The sequence below is a fragment of the Salmo salar genome, chromosome ssa17 (assembly GCF_905237065.1).
Source record: "Salmo salar chromosome ssa17, Ssal_v3.1, whole genome shotgun sequence".
Taxonomy (NCBI): domain Eukaryota; kingdom Metazoa; phylum Chordata; class Actinopteri; order Salmoniformes; family Salmonidae; genus Salmo; species Salmo salar.
The window spans coordinates 73,731,841-73,751,588 of NC_059458.1; the positions used below are offsets into that span (position 1 = coordinate 73,731,841).

The following is a 19,748-nucleotide window of genomic DNA, read 5'->3' on the forward strand; positions in this document are numbered from 1 at the left end:
TGTTAGACCTTACAGCTTGAACCTCCATCAGAAGATAGCCATCAGATGCTAGCCAGATAATTAGCTACTAGCTATTTAGTCATTGTTAGCCACTGCTAGCGGCCTTTACCTCTAGCTCAGACACCAGCCACTTTTACCCTGGATAATACCCAGTCTGCTCAGTGCAATATCAACCCTGAGAATATTGGACTGCTTTTCTCCACCATTACTCCATTACTGGACCATTACTCCAGATCACCACAGCTAGCTAGCTGCTACCGAGTGGCCCAGCCCCGAAGCTAGCCTTTGAGCCAGGCCCATCTCCCGGCCTGCTCAGTGGACCCTATGATCACTCGGCTACACAGCTGATGCCCCCCGGACTCTTCACTAGCACGACTAGAAGCCACTACATCGCCGGATTCCTGCCGTAAGCTCTGGACCTTTGCATCAGATCATCCCAACTAGCTATGCTGCTACCGAGTGGCTATAGTGGCTAACGCCCTTGTCTCGAAGCTAGCACCAGTTAGCCCCGAGCCAGGTGCATCTCCCGGCTAGCAAACAAAATTGCTCCAGCTACAATACCTCTTTTGCCAATTACATCACGTCTGGTCTGCCGACGTAATTCAGTCCGATGTTCCCTCAACCGCCCTTTGTCGGATGTCGGTGAAGACGCTTCTGCTAGCACCGGCCTGCTAACCTTTATGAACGCCGTGTCTCCCGCTTGTTAGCGTAGTAACGACTTCCCTGTTTCATTTATTGCTGTTCACTGGACCCTATGATATCTGGCTCCATAGCTGATGCCTGCTGGACTGTTCATTAATTACGGTACTCCATTTTGTTTATCTGTCGGCCCCAGACTTCGAACTCAGGCCCTGTGTGTAGTTAACTGACCCTCTCTGCCCATTCATCGCCATTTTACCTGTTGTTGTTGTCTTAGCTGATTAGCTGTTGCTGTCTTACTCATTGTTGTCTTAGCTAGCTCACCCAATCAACACCTGTGATTGCTTTATGTCTCTCTCTAATGTCAATATGCCTTGTATACTGTTTAGGGTAGTTATCATTGGTTTATTTCACTGCGGAGCCCCTAGCCCCACTCAACATGACTCAGATACCGCTTTTGCCCCACCTCCCACAAATGGGGTGACCTCAACTAGCATAACTAGCGCCTCCAGAGATGCAACCTCTTATCGTCACTCAATGCCTAGGTTTACCTCCACCCTACCAAACCCGTCTGTACATTATACCCTGAATCTTTTCTACCACGCCCAGAAATCTGCTCCTTTTATTCTCTGTCCCCAATGCACTAGACGACCAGATTTGATAGCCTTTAGCTGTAAATCAAATCAATATCAAATTTATATAGCCCTTGTTACATCAGCTGATATCTCAAAGTGCTGTACAGAAACCCAGCCTAAAACCCCAAACAGCAAGCAATGCAGGTGTAGAAGCGCGGTGGATAGAAAAAACTCCCTAGAATGGCCAAAACCTAGGAAGAAACCTAGAGGAACCAGGCTATGAGGGGTGGCCAGTCCTCTTCTGGCTGTGCCGGGTGGAGATTATAACAGAAGAAGGCGAAGATGTTCAAATGTTATTAAATGACCAGCATGGTCAAATAATAATCACAGTAGTTGTCGAGGGTGCAACAAGTCAGCACCTCAAGACTAAATGTCAGTTGGCTTTTCATAGCTGATCATTGAGAGTATCTCTACCGCTCCTGCTGTCTCTAGCGAGTTGAAAACAGCAGGTCTGGGACAGGTAGCACGTCCGGTGAACAGGTCAGGGTTCCATAGCCGCAGGCAGAACAGTTGAAACGGGAGCAGCAGCACGGCCAGGTGGACTGGGGACAGCAAGGGGTCATCATGCCAGGAAGTCCTGAGGCATGGTCCTAGGGCTCAGGTCCTCCGAGAGAGAGAATTAGAGAGCATACTTAAATTCACACAGGACACCGGATATGACAGGAGAAATACTCCAGATATAACAGACTGACCCTAGCCCCCCGACACAAACTACTGCAGCTTAAATACTGGAGGCTGAGATAGTAGGGGTCAGGAGACACTGTGGTCCCATCCAATGATACCCCCGGACAGGGTCAAACAGGCAGGATATAACCCCACCCTCTTGCCAAAGCACAGCCCCCACACCACTAGAGGGATATCTTCAACCAACAATTTACCATCCTGAGACAAGGCTGAGTATAGCCCACAAAGATCTCCGCCACGGCACAACCCAAGGGGGTGCGCCAACCCAGACAGGAAGACCCCGTCAGTGACTCAACCCACTCAAGTGACGCACCCCTCCTAGGGACGGCATGGAAGAACACCAATAAGCCAGTGACTCAGCCCCTGTAATAGGGTTAGAGGCAGAGAATCCCAGTGGAGAGAGGGGAACCGGCCAGGCAGAGACAGCAAAGGCGGTTCGTTGCTCCAGAGCTTTTCCGTTCACCTTCACACTCCTGGGCCAGACTACACTCAATCATAGGACCTACTGAAGAGATGAGTCTTCAGTAAAGACTTAAAGGTTGAGACCGAGTCTGCGTCTCTCACATGGGTAGGCAGACCATTCCATAAAAATGGAGCTCTATAGGAGAAAGCCCTGCCTGCAGCTGTTTGCTTAGAAATTCTAGGGACAATTAGGAGGCCTGCGTCTTGTGACCGTAGCGTACGTGTAGGTATGTACGGCAGGACCAAATCGGAAAGATAGGTAGGAGCAAGCCCATGTAATGCTTTGTAGGTTAGCAGTAAAACCTTAATCAGACCTTGCCTTAACAGGAAGCCAGTGTAGGGAGGCTAGCACTGGAGTAATATGATCAAATTCTTTGGTTCTAGTCAGGATTCTAGCAGCCGTATTTAGCACTAACTGAAGTTTATTTAGTGCTTTATCCGGGTAGCCGGAAAGTAGAGCATTGCAGTAGTCCAACCTAGAAGTAACAAAAGCAAAAAGGAGGAAACACAGTTCATCTACAAAAGAGTTCATCTGCCAAAATGAAGACAAAATGCTATGCATACATACTGTTTAAGTTTTTAGGACGAAGTAGAACAATTTACATGCAGTGGCTGTCAGCAGCAGCCGAAAGAGATGCTCTGCCTCTGATAGTTCTGGGTTACTGCCAGACTGAGCAAACAATACAGTAGTGGTGCGTGGGTAAAATCACTGGGGAAGCCAGAAAACAAAAGCCATATTACAACCTATGTGTTGTGATAGTTGAGTTGTTTGCTCTATCACCTGTTAGTTCATATGCCTTGACACTGTGACTGTCACGCCCTGACCTTATAGAGACGTTTTATTTTCCTCTAATTTGGTTAGGTCAGGGTGTGATATGGGGTGGGCAATCTAGGTTGATGTTTTCTATGTTCCATTCTATGTTTTCTATTTCTTTGTGTTCAGCCGAGTGTGGTTCCTAATCAGAGGCAGCTGTCTATCATTGTCTCTGATTAGGAATCATACTTAGGCAGGCCCTTTTTCCACCTTCAGTTGTGGGATCTTGTTTTTGTTCAGCTTAGTTAGCCTGCAGAACGTGACGTTCGTGTTCTCTTTTGTTTTAGTGTTCTGAGTTAAAATTAATTTATCATGAGCACTTTCCACGCTGCACCTTGGTCTACTCATTACGACGATCGTCACAGTGACAAATATGCCTAAGGCCGAGGCAATAAGAATATACCATGACAGAATAAATTCAACCACACCATTGTTTCATCACGAAACCAGATAGCAACCTCAGTCCGGTGAAGTCCACAATGCATCTTGCATGTAACAAACAGTGACATGACTTACAGCACGGTCAAGGAAGTACATTTTTCTGACATTTTCAGACCACTAAACAACTATTGATTTAGAACCACGTTACCCGCAAGTATAAAAAAAATAAACAGGAGCTGCCTTCACTATTCCAGCACCATTTAATCTTCAACATTTTAACATCAAATCCCCTATGCTTAGTCTAATACAGTGACAACTAATATACCAAAATATACCAAAAGCGATTTAGTCCAATCAATGTAAGCTAAATATGATGTGGCTGTCCATGGTTCACGTGCAATCTTTCAAGTTCCAAAAAGTCTCGTGGAACTTGGGCAATCAGTTGCACGATTACAACTTTATATACTACTTCCCACATTTGTAACCATTGTTTGTGTGGTTACTTCATTGTTTGTGTATGTTTGATTTGGCGCTGATTTGGGCGGCATCTCCGGCGCCGCCCACGCTTGGATTGCGTCCTACCTGACAGGTCGCTCCTACCAGGTGGCGTGGCGAGAATCTGTCTCCGCACCACATGCTCTCACCACTGGTGTCCCCCAGGGCTCTGTTCTTGGCCCACTCCTATTCTCGCTATACACCAAGTCACTTGGCTCTGTCATATCCTCACATGGTCTCTCATATCATTGCTATGCAGATGACACACAATTAATCTTCTCCTTTCCCCCTTCTGACAACCAGGTGGCGAATCGCATCTCTGCATGTCTGGCTGACATATCAGTGTGGATGACGGATCACCACCTCAAGCTGAACCTCGGCAAGACGGAGCTGCTCTTCCTCCCGGGGAAGGACTGCCCGTTCCATGATCTCGCCATCACGGTTGACAACTCCCTTGTGTCCTCCTCCGAGAGTGCTAAGAGCCTTGGCGTGACCCTGGACAACACCCTGTCGTTCTCCACCAACATCAAGGCGGTGACCCGATCCTGTAGGTTCATGCTCTACAACATTCGTAGAGTACGACCCTGCCTCACACAGGAAGCGGCGCAGGTCCTAATCCAGGCACTTGTCATCTCCCGTCTGGATTATTGCAACTCGCTGTTGGCTGGGCTCCCTGCCTGTGCCATTAAACCCCTACAACTCATCCAGAACGCCGCAGCCCGTCTGGTGTTCAACCTTCCCAAGTTCTCTCACGTCACCCCGCTCCTCCGCTCTCTCCACTGGCTTCCAGTCGAAGCTCGCATCCGCTACAAGACCATGGTGCTTGCCTACGGAGCTGTGAGGGGAACGGCACCTCCGTACCTTCAGGCTCTGATCAGGCCCTACACCCAAACAAGGGCACTCCGTTCATCCACCTCTGGCCTGCTCGCCTCCCTACCTCTGAGGAAGCACAGTTCCCGCTCAGCCCAGTCAAAACTGTTCGCTGCTCTGGCACCCCAATGGTGGAACAAGCTCCCTCACGACGCCAGGACAGCGGAGTCAATCACCACCTTCCGGAGACACCTGAAACCCCACCTCTTTAAGGAATACCTGGGATAGGATAAAGTAATCCTTCTAACCCCCCCTTAAAAGATTTAGATGCACTATTGTAAAGTGGTTGTTCCACTGGATATTATAAGGTGAATGCACCAATTTGTAAGTCGCTCTGGATAAGAGCGTCTGCTAAATGACTTAAATGTAAATGTAAATGTGTGTGTCGTGTTTCTGTGCTGTCTGGGCTTGTCAGATTCACTGTAATTAAGTTTTTTTGGCCCACAAAACCTCATAATAATACGTCTTGTTCAAGTATCAAATCAAATCAAATGTTATTGGTCACATACACGTATTTAGCAGATGTTATTGCGGGTGTAGCGAAATGCTTGTGTTCCTAGCTCCAACAGTGCGGTAGTATCTAACAATTCACAACAATACACTCTAAATGTCAAAGAATGGAATTAAGAAATATTAAGAAATTAGGACGAGCAATGTCGGAGGGGCATTGACTAAAATACAGTAGCATAGAATACAGTACATACAAATGAGCAGAGTAAAGCAGTATGTGAACAAGTTCGAGAGCTCAATATCAACAGTGAAACCAGAGTTTGTTTTCTTTTACAATTCTTTCACCTTGGAATAATGTTTGCCTTTCATTTAAGACATCCAGCCTGAGGGTTGCTCATCAAGCCATACAGGTCTACTTACAAACAGAAAGCATGTCGCACCAGATTGCACTGTCAGATTTAGGTCAACAGACAGCATAGATTAAAATATCAGCATATGTTTTCCTCTCGGATCCAGCATCTGGGAAAAGTTTTGATGGATGTGTGCATACCACTATTCTACACCTTCACATGTACATTTTCCATGGATTCATGTCTGTGTCCACGTGCTTGCTCAACCAATTCACATACTTGGGTATTTGCATTCTGCTTGTGAATACATGTGCTTTTCTTGGGTGTGTGTTTGCTTGTATGGGTGTGTGTGATAGACTTGTCCCTCTCTTTCAAACATAAACTTTGTCTCTTACTTTGAAAACGTGCCTTTTCAAATCCATATTAATGGATATGAGGCCCCTGCAAAAAAAAAGAAGAGAAAAAAAAGATATAGATGTACTATTGTAAAGTGGTTGTTCCACTGGATATCATAAGGTGAATGCACCAATTTGTAAGTCGCTCTGGATAAGAGCGTCTGCTAAATGACGTAAATGTAATGTAATGTAAATGTTCTGATTTCTGTGTGTGTGTGTGTTCGTGCAAGTAGAAAAAACATGTTGACTCACACTACTTGTAAATAAACGCCAATGCCATCCTCTCTTTCATGTTGACAAACCGGTCTATCACTCTGTAATACAGTACATGCTTTTATTTTTTGTTGTCCTAGCTACCTACCTGGCTAAAATGCTTGCTCGCTAGCCTAATGTCCTTTCATGGGCAACGTTAGCTATTTAACATTAGCCTTCTACACGTAGCTACATATTGAACTTCCATCCTGTCAGGCCTGGGGCACAATGAATGGATTAATGGTTGGATCAGAATCGCCGTTATAATCATTGGCCAGCACAGATAATTAAGTAAAGCGGTTGTGAGGCCATTTGAACATACTGCCAAATTCTCTAAAACTATATTGAAAGCAACTTATGGTAGAGAAATGAACATTAATATCTGGCAACAGCTCTGGTGGACATTCCTGCAGTCAGCATGCCAATTGTATGCTCCCTCAGAACTTGAGGCATCTTGTGGTATTGTGTTGTATGTGACAAAACTGAACATTTTAGAGTGGCCTTTTATTGTCCCCAGCACAAGGTGCGCCTGTGTAACCATGCTGTTTAATCAGCTTCTAAATATGCCACACCTGTTAGGGGGATGGAATCTCTTAGCAAAGGAGAAATTATCACTAAGAGGGACATAAACACATTCTTTGCACAAAAGTTGAGAAATACGATTTGTGTGTAAGGAACATTTCTGAGATCGTTTATTTCAGCTCATGAAACATTGGACCAACATTTGACATGTTGCGTATTTTTTTTTTACAGTGTAAATAGGAGTTGCTAAATTCTGTGTAACACCTAATAACTATATTGTATTTATGCCGCAATGGGTGTGTCTGAAATAGCCTAATCCACTAATTTGATGGGGTGTTCACATACTTTTAGCCATGTAGTGTATGCATGAGATATTCACAAGACTATAACATTGAAATGTTGTTAAGTGCTGTCCTATGCTGGCTGCCGAGCAGGGCCTGCTTAATGGAGGGGCTTACCGGGGCTGAAGCACCTGGGCCCAGGCCCATGGGGGGGCCCAAGAGGAAGAAAATAATATATATATATATATATACACTGCTCAAAAAAATAAAGGGAACACTTAAACAACACAATGTAACTCCAAGTCAATCACACTTCTGTGAAATCAAACTGTCCACTTAGGAAGCAACACTGATTGACAATACATTTCACATGCTGTTGTGCAAATGGAATAGACAACAGGTGGAAATTATAGGCAATTAGCAAGACACCCCCAATAAAGGAGTGGTTCTGCAGGTGGGGACCACAGACCACTTCTCAGTTCCTATGCTTCCTGGCTGATGTTTTGGTCACTTTTGAATGCTGGCGGTGCTTTCACTCTAGAGGTAGCATGAGACGGAGTCTACAACCCACACAAGTGGCTCATGTAGTGCAGCTCATCCAGGATGGCACATCAATGCGAGCAGTGGCAAGAAGGTTTGCTGTGTCTGTCAGCGTAGTGTCCAGAGCATGGAGGCGCTACCAGGAGACAGGCCAGTACATCAGGAGACGTGGAGGAGGCCGTATGAGGGCAACAACCCAGCAGCAGGACCGCTACCTCCGCCTTTGTGCAAGGAGGAGCAGGAGAAGCACTGCCAGAGCCCTGCAAAATGACCTCCAGCAGGCCACAAATGTGCATGTGTCTGCTCAAACGGTCAGAAACAGACTCCATGAAGGTGGTATGAGGGCCCGACGTCCACAGGTGGGGGTTGTGCTTACAGCCCAACACCGTGCAGGACGTTTGGCATTTGCCAGAGAACACCAAGATTGGCAAATTCGCCACTGGTGCCCTGTGCTCTTCACAGATGAAAGCAGGTTCACACTGAGCACGTGACAGACGTGACAGAGTCTGGAGACGCCGTGGAGAATGTTCTGCTGCCTGTAACATCCTCCAGCATGACCGGTTTGGCGGTGGGTCAGTCATGGTGTGGGGTGGCATTTCTTTGGGGGGCCGCACAGCCCTCCATGTGCTCGCCAGAGGTAGCCTGACTGCCATTAGGTACCGAGATGAGATCCTCAGACCCCTTGTGAGACCATATGCTGGTGCGGTTGGCCCTGGGTTCCTCGTAATGCAAGACAATGCTAGACCTCATGTCGCTGGAGTGTGTCAGCAGTTCCTGCAAGAGGAAGGCATTGATGCTATGGACTGGCCCGCCTGTTCCCCAGACCTGAATCCAATTGAGCACATCTGGGACATCATGTCTCGCTCTATCCAGCAACGCCACGTTGCACCACAGACTGTCCAGGAGTTGGCGGATGCTTTAGTCCAGGTCTGGGAGGAGATCCCTCAGGAGACCATCCGCCACCTCATCAGGAGCATGCCCAGGCGTTGTAGGGAGGTCATACAGGCACGTGGAGGCCACACACACTACTGAGCCTCATTTTGACTTGTTTTAAGGACATTACATCAAAGTTGGATCAGCCTGTAGTGTGGTTTTCCACTTTAATTTTGAGTGTGACTCCAAATCCTGACCTCCATGGGTTGATAAATTGGATTTCCATTGATTATTTTTGTGTGATTTTGTTGTCAGCACATTCAGCTATGTAAAGAAAAAAGTATTTAATAAGATTATTTCTTTCATTCAGATCTAGGATGTGTTGTTTAAGTGTTCCCTTTATTTTTTTGAGCAGTATATATATATTAGTTGAATTCGGAAGTTTACATACACTTAGGTTGGAGTCATTAAAACTTGATTTTCAACCACTCCACAAATTTCTTGTTAACAAACTATAGTTTTGGCAAGTCGGTTAGGACATCTACTTTGTGCATGACACAAGTCATTTTTCCAACAATTGTTTATAGACAGATTATTTCACTTATAATTCACTGTATCACAATTCCAGTGGGTCAGAAGTTTACATACACTAAGTTGACTGTGACTTTAAACAGCTTGGAAAATTCCAGAAAATGATGTAATGGCTTTAGAAGTTTCTGATAGGCTAATTGACATCATTTGAGTGAATTGGAGGTGTACCTGTGGATATATTTCAAGGCCTACCTTCAAACTCAGTACCTCTTTGCTTGACATCATGGGAAAATCAAAAGAAATCAGCCAAGACCTCATAAAAAAAATTGTAGACCTCCACAAGTCTGGTTCATCCTTGGGAGCAATTTCCAAATGCCTGAAGGTACCATGTTTATCTGTACGAACAACAGTACGCAAGTATGAACACCATGGGACCACGCAGCTGTCACACCGCTCAGAAAGGAGACGCGTTCTGTCTTCTAGAGTTGAACGTACTTTGGTGTGAAAAGTGCAAATCAATCCCAGAACAACAGCAAAGGACCTTGTGAAGATGCTGGAGGAAACAGGTAGAAAAGTATATATATCAACAGTAAAATGAGTCCTATATCGACATAACCTGAAAGGCCGCTCAGCAAGGAATAAGCCACTTCTCCAAAACCGCCATAAAAAAGTCAGTTTGCAACTGCACATGGGGACAAAGTTCGTACTTTTTGGAGAAATGTCCTCTGGTCTGATGAAACAAAAATAGAACTGTTTGGCCATAATATCGTTATGTTTGGAGAAAAAGGGGGGGCAGCATCATGTTGTGGGGGTGCTTTGCTGCAGCAGGGACTGGTGCACTTCACAAAATAGATGGCATCATGACGAAGAAAAATTATGTGGATATATTGAAGCAACATCTCAAGACATCAGTCAGGAAGTTAAAGCATGGTCTCAAATTGCTCTTCCAAATGGACAATGACCCCAAGCCTACTTCCAAAGTTGTGGCAAAATGGCTTAAGGACAACAAAGTCAAGGTACTGGAGTGGCCATCACAAAGCACTGACCTCAATCCTATAGAAACTTTGTGGGCAGAACTGAAAAAGCATGTGCGAGCAAGAAGGCCTATAATCCTGACTCAGTTACACCAGCTCTATCAGGAGGAATGGGCCAAAATTCACCCAACTTATTGTGGGAAGCTTGTGGAAGGCTACCCAAAATGTTTGACCCAAGTTAAACAATTTAAAGGCAATGCTACCAAATATTAATTGAGTGTATGTAAACCTCTGACCCACTGGGAATGTGATGAAAGAAATAAAAGCTGAAATAAATCATTCTCTCTACTATTATTCTGAAATGTCACATTCTTAAAATAAAGTGGTGACCCTAACTGACCTAAGACAGGGAATTTTACTAGGATTAAATGTCAGGAATTGTGAAAAGCTGAGTTTAAATGTATTTGGGTAAGGTGTATGTAAACTTCTGACTTCAGCTGTGTGTATATATATATATATATATTATTGTTATTTATTCTATATATATATAATAAATAACAATAATAAAGGAAACACATATTATATACAGTATACAGTGCATTCGGAAAGTATTCAGACCCCTTGACCTTTTCCACGTTTTGTTACGTTATAGCCTTATTCTAAAATGTATGAAATAAAACATTTTCCTCATCAACCTATACACAATACCCCATAATGACAAAGCAAAAACAGGTTTTTAGAAATGTTAGCCAATTCATAACCCACTGGAAATATCCTATGTACATAAGTATTCAGAGCCTTTACTCAGTACTTTGTTGAAGCATCTTTGGCAGCGATTACAGCCTCAAGTCTTCTTGAGTAGGTACCGTTCCCTAGATCTATGCCTCGACACAATCCTGTCTCGGAGCTGTACAGACAATTCCTTCGACATCAAGGCTTGGTTTTTGCTCTGACATGCACTGTTAACTGTGGGACCTTATATAGACTGGTATGTGCCTTTCCAAATCATGTGTAATCAATTGAATTCATCACAGGTGGACTCCAATCAAGTTGTAAAAACATCTCAAGGATGATCAATGGAAACAGGATGCTCCTGAGCTCAATTTCGAGTCATAGCAAATGTCTGAATACTTATGTAAATAATGCTATTTCTTTATACAATTGCAAACATTTCTAAAAACCTGTTTTCACTTTGTCATGATGGGTTATTGTGTGTAGATTGCAGAGAATTTGTATTTACTTAATCCATTTTAGAATAAGGCTGTAACCTAACAAAATGTGGAGAAAATCAAGGGGTCTGAATACTTTTCGAAGGCACTGTAGTTTGGAAATTTCAAATTAAATCAAATCATATTTGTCAAATGCGCAGAATACAACAGGTGTAGACCTTACAGTGAAATGCTTGCTTACAAGCCGTTTACCAGTAATGATTTCAGAATTTTAAAGAAAAAATGTGTTAAGTAAAAAAATAGAAAATAAAAGTAACAAATAATTAAACAGCAGCAGTAAAATAACAATAGCGAGGCTACATACAGGGGGTACCGGTACATAGTCAACGTGCGGGGGCACCGGTTAGTTGAGGTAATATGTACATGTAGGTAGAGTTAAAGTAGCAATGCATAGATAATAAACAGAGAGTAGCAGCAGCGTAAAAGAGGGGCCTGGGTAGCCCTTTGATTAGCTGTTCAGGAGTCTTATGGCTTAGGGGTAGAAGCTGTTAAGAAGCCTTTTGGACCTTTTACTTGGCGCTCCGGTACCGCTTGCCGTGCGGTAGCAGAGAGAACAGACTATGACGAGGGTGGCTCGAGTCTTTGACAATTTTTAGGACCTTCCTCTGACACCGCCTGGTATACAGGTGCTGGATGGCAGGAAGCTTGGTACCGTGATGTACTGGGCCGTGCGCACTACCCTCTGTAGTGTCTTGCGGTCCGAGGCTGAGCAGTTTCCATACCAGGCAGTGATGCAACCAGGCAGGATGCTCTCGATGGTGCAGCTGTAGAACCTTTTGAGGATCTGAGGACCCATGCCAAATCTTTTCAGTCTCCTGAGGGGGAATAGGCTTTGTCGTGCCCTCTTCACGACTGTCTTGGTGTGTTTGGACCATGATAGTTTGTTGGTGATGTGGACACCAAGGAACTTGAAGCTCTCAATCTGCTCCACGACAGCCCGGTCAATTACAATGGGGGCGTGCTCGGTCCTCCTTTTCCTGTAGTCCACAATCATCTCCTTTGTCTTGATCACGTTGAGGGAGAGGTCGTTGTCCTGGCACCACACGGCCAGGTCTCTGCCCTCCTCCCTATAGGCTGTGTCATCGTTGTCTATGATAAGGCCTACCACTGTTGTGGCATCGGCAAACTTGATGATGGTGTTGGAGTTGTGCCCGGCCATGCAGTCATGAGTGAACAGGGAGTAGAGGAGGGAACTGAGCACGCACCCTTGAGGGGCCCCCGTGTTGAGGATCAGCGTGGCGGATGTGTTGTTACCTACCCTTACCACCTGTATAGTATATTTAGACTATTTCTCAAGGAATATTTTACTGGGTGACTTTCACTTGTAGGTGTGGACTCATCTAGTGGGCTGGATACTTGACTTTTTTACCATCAGAAGCCAGAGATTGAGGGTAAATGGGTGCCTGTCAGGGGAGCTGGCATCATCAACAGGCTCACCTCTGGGACTTCCTCTCGCCACTCAATATATCCTGCATATTCTGTCATAGCCACTACACTCTTAGAAAAAAGGGTTCCAAAAGGGTTGTTTGGCTGTCCCCATAGAATAACTATTTTTGATTTAAAGTAGAACCCTTAATGGTTCCAGATAGAACTCTTTTGGGCTCCATGTAGGACCTCCCAAAAGGGTTCTACCTGGAACCAAAAAGGGTTCATCAAAGGATTTTCCTATGGGGACAGCTGAAGAACCCTTTTCGGTTCTAGATCTCACCTTTTTTTCTAAGAGTGTACGAGAACCAACTCAACCTGTTGTTTGTGGACGACTCAGTAATAGTCCTTCATGCAGTTAAAACTGCTGATGATTTTGTACATTGATGCGACAGTTTATTCTTACAACTGAATGTGACAAACACTAAAGATATGTGTATTGATTTCAGGCATTAACCCCATACCCCTCAGAACACTATCATCCACAGCCAGGTGGTAGACAGCAGGTGGTAGACATCATGTTCTAGCTGGTCTGACTAGCATGGTCTAGCTGGTTTTGCTAGTGACAAGCCTTCAGTGTATTTTGGACAATGGTGACAAGCCTTCATTCACTGTGTTTTCGACACAGGTGACAAACCTTCACTGTATTTTGGACACATACAAGCTTATAATGGTGATGCTGTTATACTGGTGACGAAGCTGGTCAAGCTGGTCTGACCACGTCCAACAGTTTGGGTAGTCGTATTTAGTATTATTTCTAACCCTGGCAGTCATTCTGGATGCATATTGTGTGAGAAGAAAAGTTCAAAATTGTTGATATCCCCACTCTGGCTGGATTCTGATAGGAATTAAACATCCCTTTTCAAGCTAGCATGACCTGACTTGATTCTGGTGACTGGCTTATTTTGGTCACCATCAAAAACACAGTGAAGTCTGGTCATCACAAAAACACAACAAAGAGACCACGGAAACACAGCGAAGGCTGTTCACCAGCATCGTCAACAGTCTCGTCCTGGTCTAGGCTGTTTTTCTCAGCAGAGGAGGCTGCCATCTTTATGCATGTGAATACTCTACACTTCAATTGTTGATCACACAGCGCTTGTGATTTACTGTAGGTTGACACAGCAAATGTACAGGCGTAAAGAAAGTCTACATCTCCATTTTGTTGTGTTACAAAGTGGGATTGAAATAGAGTTAATTGTATTGTTTTTGTCATTTATCTACACAGAATACTCCATGAATACTCCATAATGTCAAAGTAAAAAAAAATAATCTGAAATGTTTTACAAATTAATGAACTAAAATATAGTTGTTGCGTAAGTAGTTCAGAAGTAAAATGTGGCTTAACATATCACATAAGTTATATGCACTCACTCTGTGTGAAATAATAGGGGGCTGACCCTTCCTCTGTCCCCCATACATACAGTGGCGGATTTAGATATAGGCGACATGGGCAGCCACCCAGGGAGGCATCTTGCCGGGGGCGGCACTAAGACAACACTAAGACACATCTACATTGTTTGGTTACCAAGAAGACAGTGAATGTTCCTGAGTGGCCAAGTTACAGTTTTGAGTTAAGTCTGCTTGAAAATCTATGGCAACACTTGCAAATTGCAGTCTAGCCATGATCCACAACTCCTTTACTTAAACTATATGACCTAGTGGGGCCTAACCCAAACCACGAAAACCACCCCCAGACCATTATTTCTCCTCCACCAAACTTTACAGTTGTCAATATGCATTCGGGCAGGTAGCGTTCTCCTGGCATCCGCCAAACCCAGATTCATCCGTCAGACTGCCACCTCAATTACCTCGACTAACCTGTGCTACACATTGACTATGTACCGGTACCCCCTCTATATAGCCTCACTACTGTTATTTTACTGCTGCTCTTTAATTATTTTTTATTTTTATTTTTTACTCATCCATTTTTTACTTAATACTTATTTATTTCAACTAGTTTGTTGGTTAAGGGCTTGTAATTAAGCATTTCACTGTAAGGTGAACAGGAAGAACCACTGAGGACCGCCACGACATCCAGATACCCACTGGTCCAGTGTTTTAGAACCTGGACACGTTTAGAACCTGGACAAAAGTTTATTTGAAAAGCTTACGAGTCCAGCAGACATGTAAAATACAACCATACAATACATTATTCAAAAAGGTACCAAAAAGTACAGTAAAAATAACACTTCCATCTCCATCTCAGGGGGGTGAAAACTTATATAATCGAGGTACATTTCTGTTTTATTTTGCATTAATTTAAAAGTATATCAGTTTTCTTTCACTTTGACACTACAGAGTATTTTGTGTAGATGGTTGACAAAGAAATTGCTATTATATTGCTATTATATCCGTTTTAATCCCACTTTGTGAATACAATCTGAAGAAATCCAAGGTGGGTGTGGACTTTCTATAGGCACTGTATTTCAAAATGTAAACAGAGAAAACGTGAGAAGAACAAAGGAACTCTCCTCTCCCCTCTCCCAGACACCGGACACCATCAAGTCTTCGCTAAACAGGTGGAACAGGAGCCATCATTGCTGACAGCTGTGTGCAGGGCTATAAAAGCGCAAAGTCTTCCAATGGGACAATTGAAGTCTGGTGTACAACCAAACGTATACTGTAGATCTACATAGACATCATGAGAGCCACTGCAGCCGTCCTATTGGTCCTCTGTCTCCTGACCATCAGTCATGGTAAGTTACCATCATCTGAAACATGCTTGATCAACTTGGAGTTGAAGTTTTTGTTGGTGTACTCTACTCATATGTCTTTGTCTCCATAGCATGGGACTGTCAGGAGGTAGTAAACATCAAGAATCTGATGCAGATCGATGCAGGACTGGGGCAAGTGGTTGCTACGGACACAAGTCAAATCCCCTACTACCTGGTAGGTGATAAATGGATCCGCATGCCTGGTTACCTGATGCATATCACTGTAGGACCAGGAGGGATCTGGGGTGTCAACAAGGACTATGCAATCTACAAGTATGTGGCCGGTAACTGGGTGCAAGCTGCAGGTAAGTGGAGAGCATTACTCAATATTTATCCAGAGGACACCTGCTTCTTAGCTTTCCTGAAACCATCAGGCTGTTGAAAAAACTATTGATGTTTTAAATTGTAACTTGTAGGTAATTTGCCAGTACTCACAGATATGTGCTCCTTGTTTGCTTGTCCGTCCGTCTGTCTGACTTTGTGGTCTTCAGGCCTTCTGAAGCAGTTGGATGCTGGAGGTGACCAGTTTATTGTGGGGGCTAACATGGACGATACTCCATTCTGTCTGACAAGTAGTGCCACAGTTGGCTACAAGGGTCCAGGCTCACCCCTTCCATGGACAGGATTGCCAGGAGCTGTGAAGTACTACAGTTGTGGACCCTTTGGGTGCTGGGCAGTCAACAAGAATGATGATATTTTCTTAATGAGTGTAAGATCTGGGAAAGAGTGTGAGAGCTGGAGTAGAGTAGTAGAGGATGGAGAGTGTCAGTTATTTTAAAACTGTTTCATATTATAACTGTTGAAATTGTCCTAAAACCCTGATTGAATCTGTTTGTTTCCAGCTGAATCAAGACTGCCAAAACAAGGGGTGGAGTCACATTGAAGGCAAGCTTTCCATGATTGAGGTGGCAACTGATGGTAGTGTCTTTGGGGTCAACTCTGCGGGTAGTGTTTATACCAGGTAAGGTTGCTACTGAACTATGTGTATGGTCCACCACTCCCCCCCCAGAAAAAAGTATTAACTTGAAAATGACTTGTAATAATAACTTAGAATAATAATGGTATGTATACCTTTTAATTATAACTCTTATCCTTACAGTACATGCTATATGAAGCTCTTTACACAAAAACTAAAGTAATGTAGATACATAAATAAAATCTGTTAAATATAATCAGATCTAAACTTTAAGGACTTATTAAGAAATGTGTAGACAGTGTATGATAAAATATGAAAAAGTTGGATGTCCTGTAAAGCTACAGTTTGGGATAAAAAACAACAACTTCCCAGACACCCCACCACTTGTTCTGGTAAACAGCTGAGGAATGTAGTTAGAGAAATGTAACCACTCTCACATTCATACATGGAGCTACGGATGCAAAGACACAACAATTTTTTGTTTACATTTTTTTTAACATGTTTTTTAAAGCAATACATTGTTTGTTTACAATAACATTGTTTCCAAACAATTGAGTAAAAGCTTACATTTTGGCTTCTGATGTGGTTGAATAAAGCTCAAGAGGCAGAAGTTATATTCTTCAAAAATAAATGGCTATATTTAATTATTAAAGTCCAAAAATGGGTGTACTTAAAAAAATGGATAAGCTTTAAAACATGAACCCCAACCCTTTCTTCAACACAGAGACGGCATCACAGCCAGTAAACCAGAGGGCACCGGATGGAGCAATATCCCAATGTGCATGCTCATGGGCCACGTGACCTACGACCTGGGCCGTCTTTGGGTCGTCTCCAAGTCTGCCGTCACCATGGTGTGCACACATTAGCCTCTTCTCTGTAGCTGAAGGCCGTTCGGGATCTGTCTAAAGTTCACTGGCGAACTCATTGATCTCTCTTTCTGGAAAAGCCTTTAGTTCATAAAAATCCTTCATTTTAAAACCTATTGCTCTACCTATTGTTTTCAGTTCTTCAATGATCTTATTGACATTTAAAAAAAATATCATTGAAGATTTTATATTTTCTTGACAACTCCTTGATTAACACTTCAATAGATCTTTGCCATGGAGGCTATTTAAGTGTAGTGTAAACTAGGGCACGGTCATGTTGCTCACAATCCACATGGGTTTTGCTGTGCTTCAGAGGTCATCAATAGGATTGGATGGAATCCTTGTCATTGTTTATTATCTCATTATATAATCATTTCCTGCAAAAATAAAGCATTCATTTTGAAACTATTGTAATTTCTGTGTTATTGTTTTTTTTTATGATATTGAACAGAGGGATTTTAGGTTGCTCTGCCAGTGGTGATTTTAGCATCGAAATCTTGGTGGGGCAAACTCAACCAATTTTTTTTTAGATACATGCCAGCAAAACCACTGCACAACACAAACTGCCCACAAACTGTTAGGCCCTACATAAAGCTATCCCAACAGCAGAGCTTCCTTTCAGCACCATGGAGAGAATCCTTACCACCACTACACCTAGCTCTCAGCGGAGCCTGGCAACCTGGTCTCAGAGTATTTAGTATTATTCTGTACGTAAATCCGCGACACTCAATTTAGTATGATATGTTACATTTCGTATGGGATGTATTCATTTGTGGATGTCCATTTCCATTTCGTATGATATGTTACGAATTACAATTGGTAGTATATGTAAAAAATTTGCAAAGCGTACAATATGTTACACATTCTGGCTAAATGTCTAACGTTAGCTGGTTGGCTTTACTATTTTTAGTTAGGGGAATAACTTTTTCTTCCCTCCAAGCCTGAGGGCGCACACTTTCTAATGAAGATACGGCAAATAGGAGTGGCAATATCGTCCGCTATTATCCTAAGTAATTTTCCATCCAAGTTGTCAGACCTCGGTGACTTGTCATTGTTGATAGACAATAAAAAAAATTAAAAAAAATTCTGGCATGTCATGCCTAAGTTTGCTATTCTTGCCAATGAAAAATTCATTAAAGTAGTTGGCAATACCAGTGGGTTTTGTGACGAATGAGCAATCTGATTCAATGAATGATGGAGAGGAGTTTGCCTTTTTGCCCAAATTTTCATTGAAGGTACTCCAAAACATTTTACTATAATTCTTTATGCTATTTATCTTTGTTTCATAGTGTAGTTTCTTCTTCTTTCTATTCAGTTTAGTCACATGATTTCTCTATTTATGGTATGTTTGCCAATCGGTATTACAGCCAGATCTATTTGCCATCTCTTTTGCCTCATCACTCTCAACCATACAACTTTTCAATTCCTCATGTGCCAGACTATAACACTTTGGTGCTTAGCAACCTTATCAAAAAACTCTACAAATATACCACCTACCAAGTACAGTAGGTGGGTCACAAAGGAAAACAACGGAAGCTTTAAAATCACTTATATCATGGCATCTTCGAATACTCGTTTTTAATTGTCTTGAAGGGCATTCTAGAGCGTGCATTATTTCTCTCTAACGAACGGTATATCAAAACATTACAATTCAATGGCAAGTTCATTCTTACATGTTCTACATTTGAGCTGCTTTTGAACCTACAAAATTTCAATTCAAAACATTATTGGCATTGTTGAATTTGATTATCATAATAGCAGGCCACAACTGATGGTTTGGTTAGCTAAACTGGTAAGTCTCTGTTTGGTTACCAAGACAACTATTGTAGCTATCTATACTGAACAAAAACATGCAACAATTTCAAAGATTTTACTGAGTTACAGTTCATTTTAGGAAATCATTAGGTCCTAATCTATGGATTTCACATGACTGGGAATACAGATATGAATCTGTTGGTCACAGATGCCATAAAAAAGTGGGCCTCACAACGGGCCTCAGGATGTCATCATGGTATTTCTTTACATTGAAATTGCCATCGATAAAATGCACTTGTGTTCGTTGTCTGTAGCTTATGTCTGCGCATACTATAACCCTACACGCACTCGTTTCACTGCAAACCGCTCGCCCACACAAAGCCATACAGATGGACTGCATTAGGCCAGATGGACATACTGACAAATTCTCTAAAAAGACTTTGGAGGCGGCTTATGGTAGAGAAATTAACATAAAATGATCTTGCAGCAGCTCTGGTGAACATTACGGCAGTCAGCTTGTCAAGTGCACGCTCCCTCAAAACATGAGATATCTGTGACATTGTGTTGTGTGACAAAACTGACCATTTATTCTCCCCAGCACCTGTGTAATGATCATGCTGTTTAATCAACAAGGCCAACTCAATCTACAAGTATGTCACCGGTAACTGAGTGCAAGCTGCAGGTAAGTGGAG

The 19,748-nt window shown here is 43.1% G+C and overlaps 1 protein-coding gene across 1 annotated transcript; it reads left to right on the top strand.

The window, feature by feature from the left end:
- Positions 1-15,312: 15,312 nt before the first annotated feature.
- Positions 15,313-17,715, top strand: LOC106576605 (fish-egg lectin-like). Its single transcript, XM_014153849.2, has 5 exons — positions 15,313-15,501; positions 15,591-15,824; positions 16,011-16,228; positions 16,362-16,480; positions 17,160-17,715. The coding sequence occupies exons 1-5, from the start codon at positions 15,447-15,449 to the stop codon at positions 17,299-17,301; spliced, it is 768 nt and encodes a 255-aa protein (XP_014009324.1). The 5' UTR covers positions 15,313-15,446; the 3' UTR covers positions 17,302-17,715.
- Positions 17,716-19,748: the final 2,033 nt, after the last annotated feature.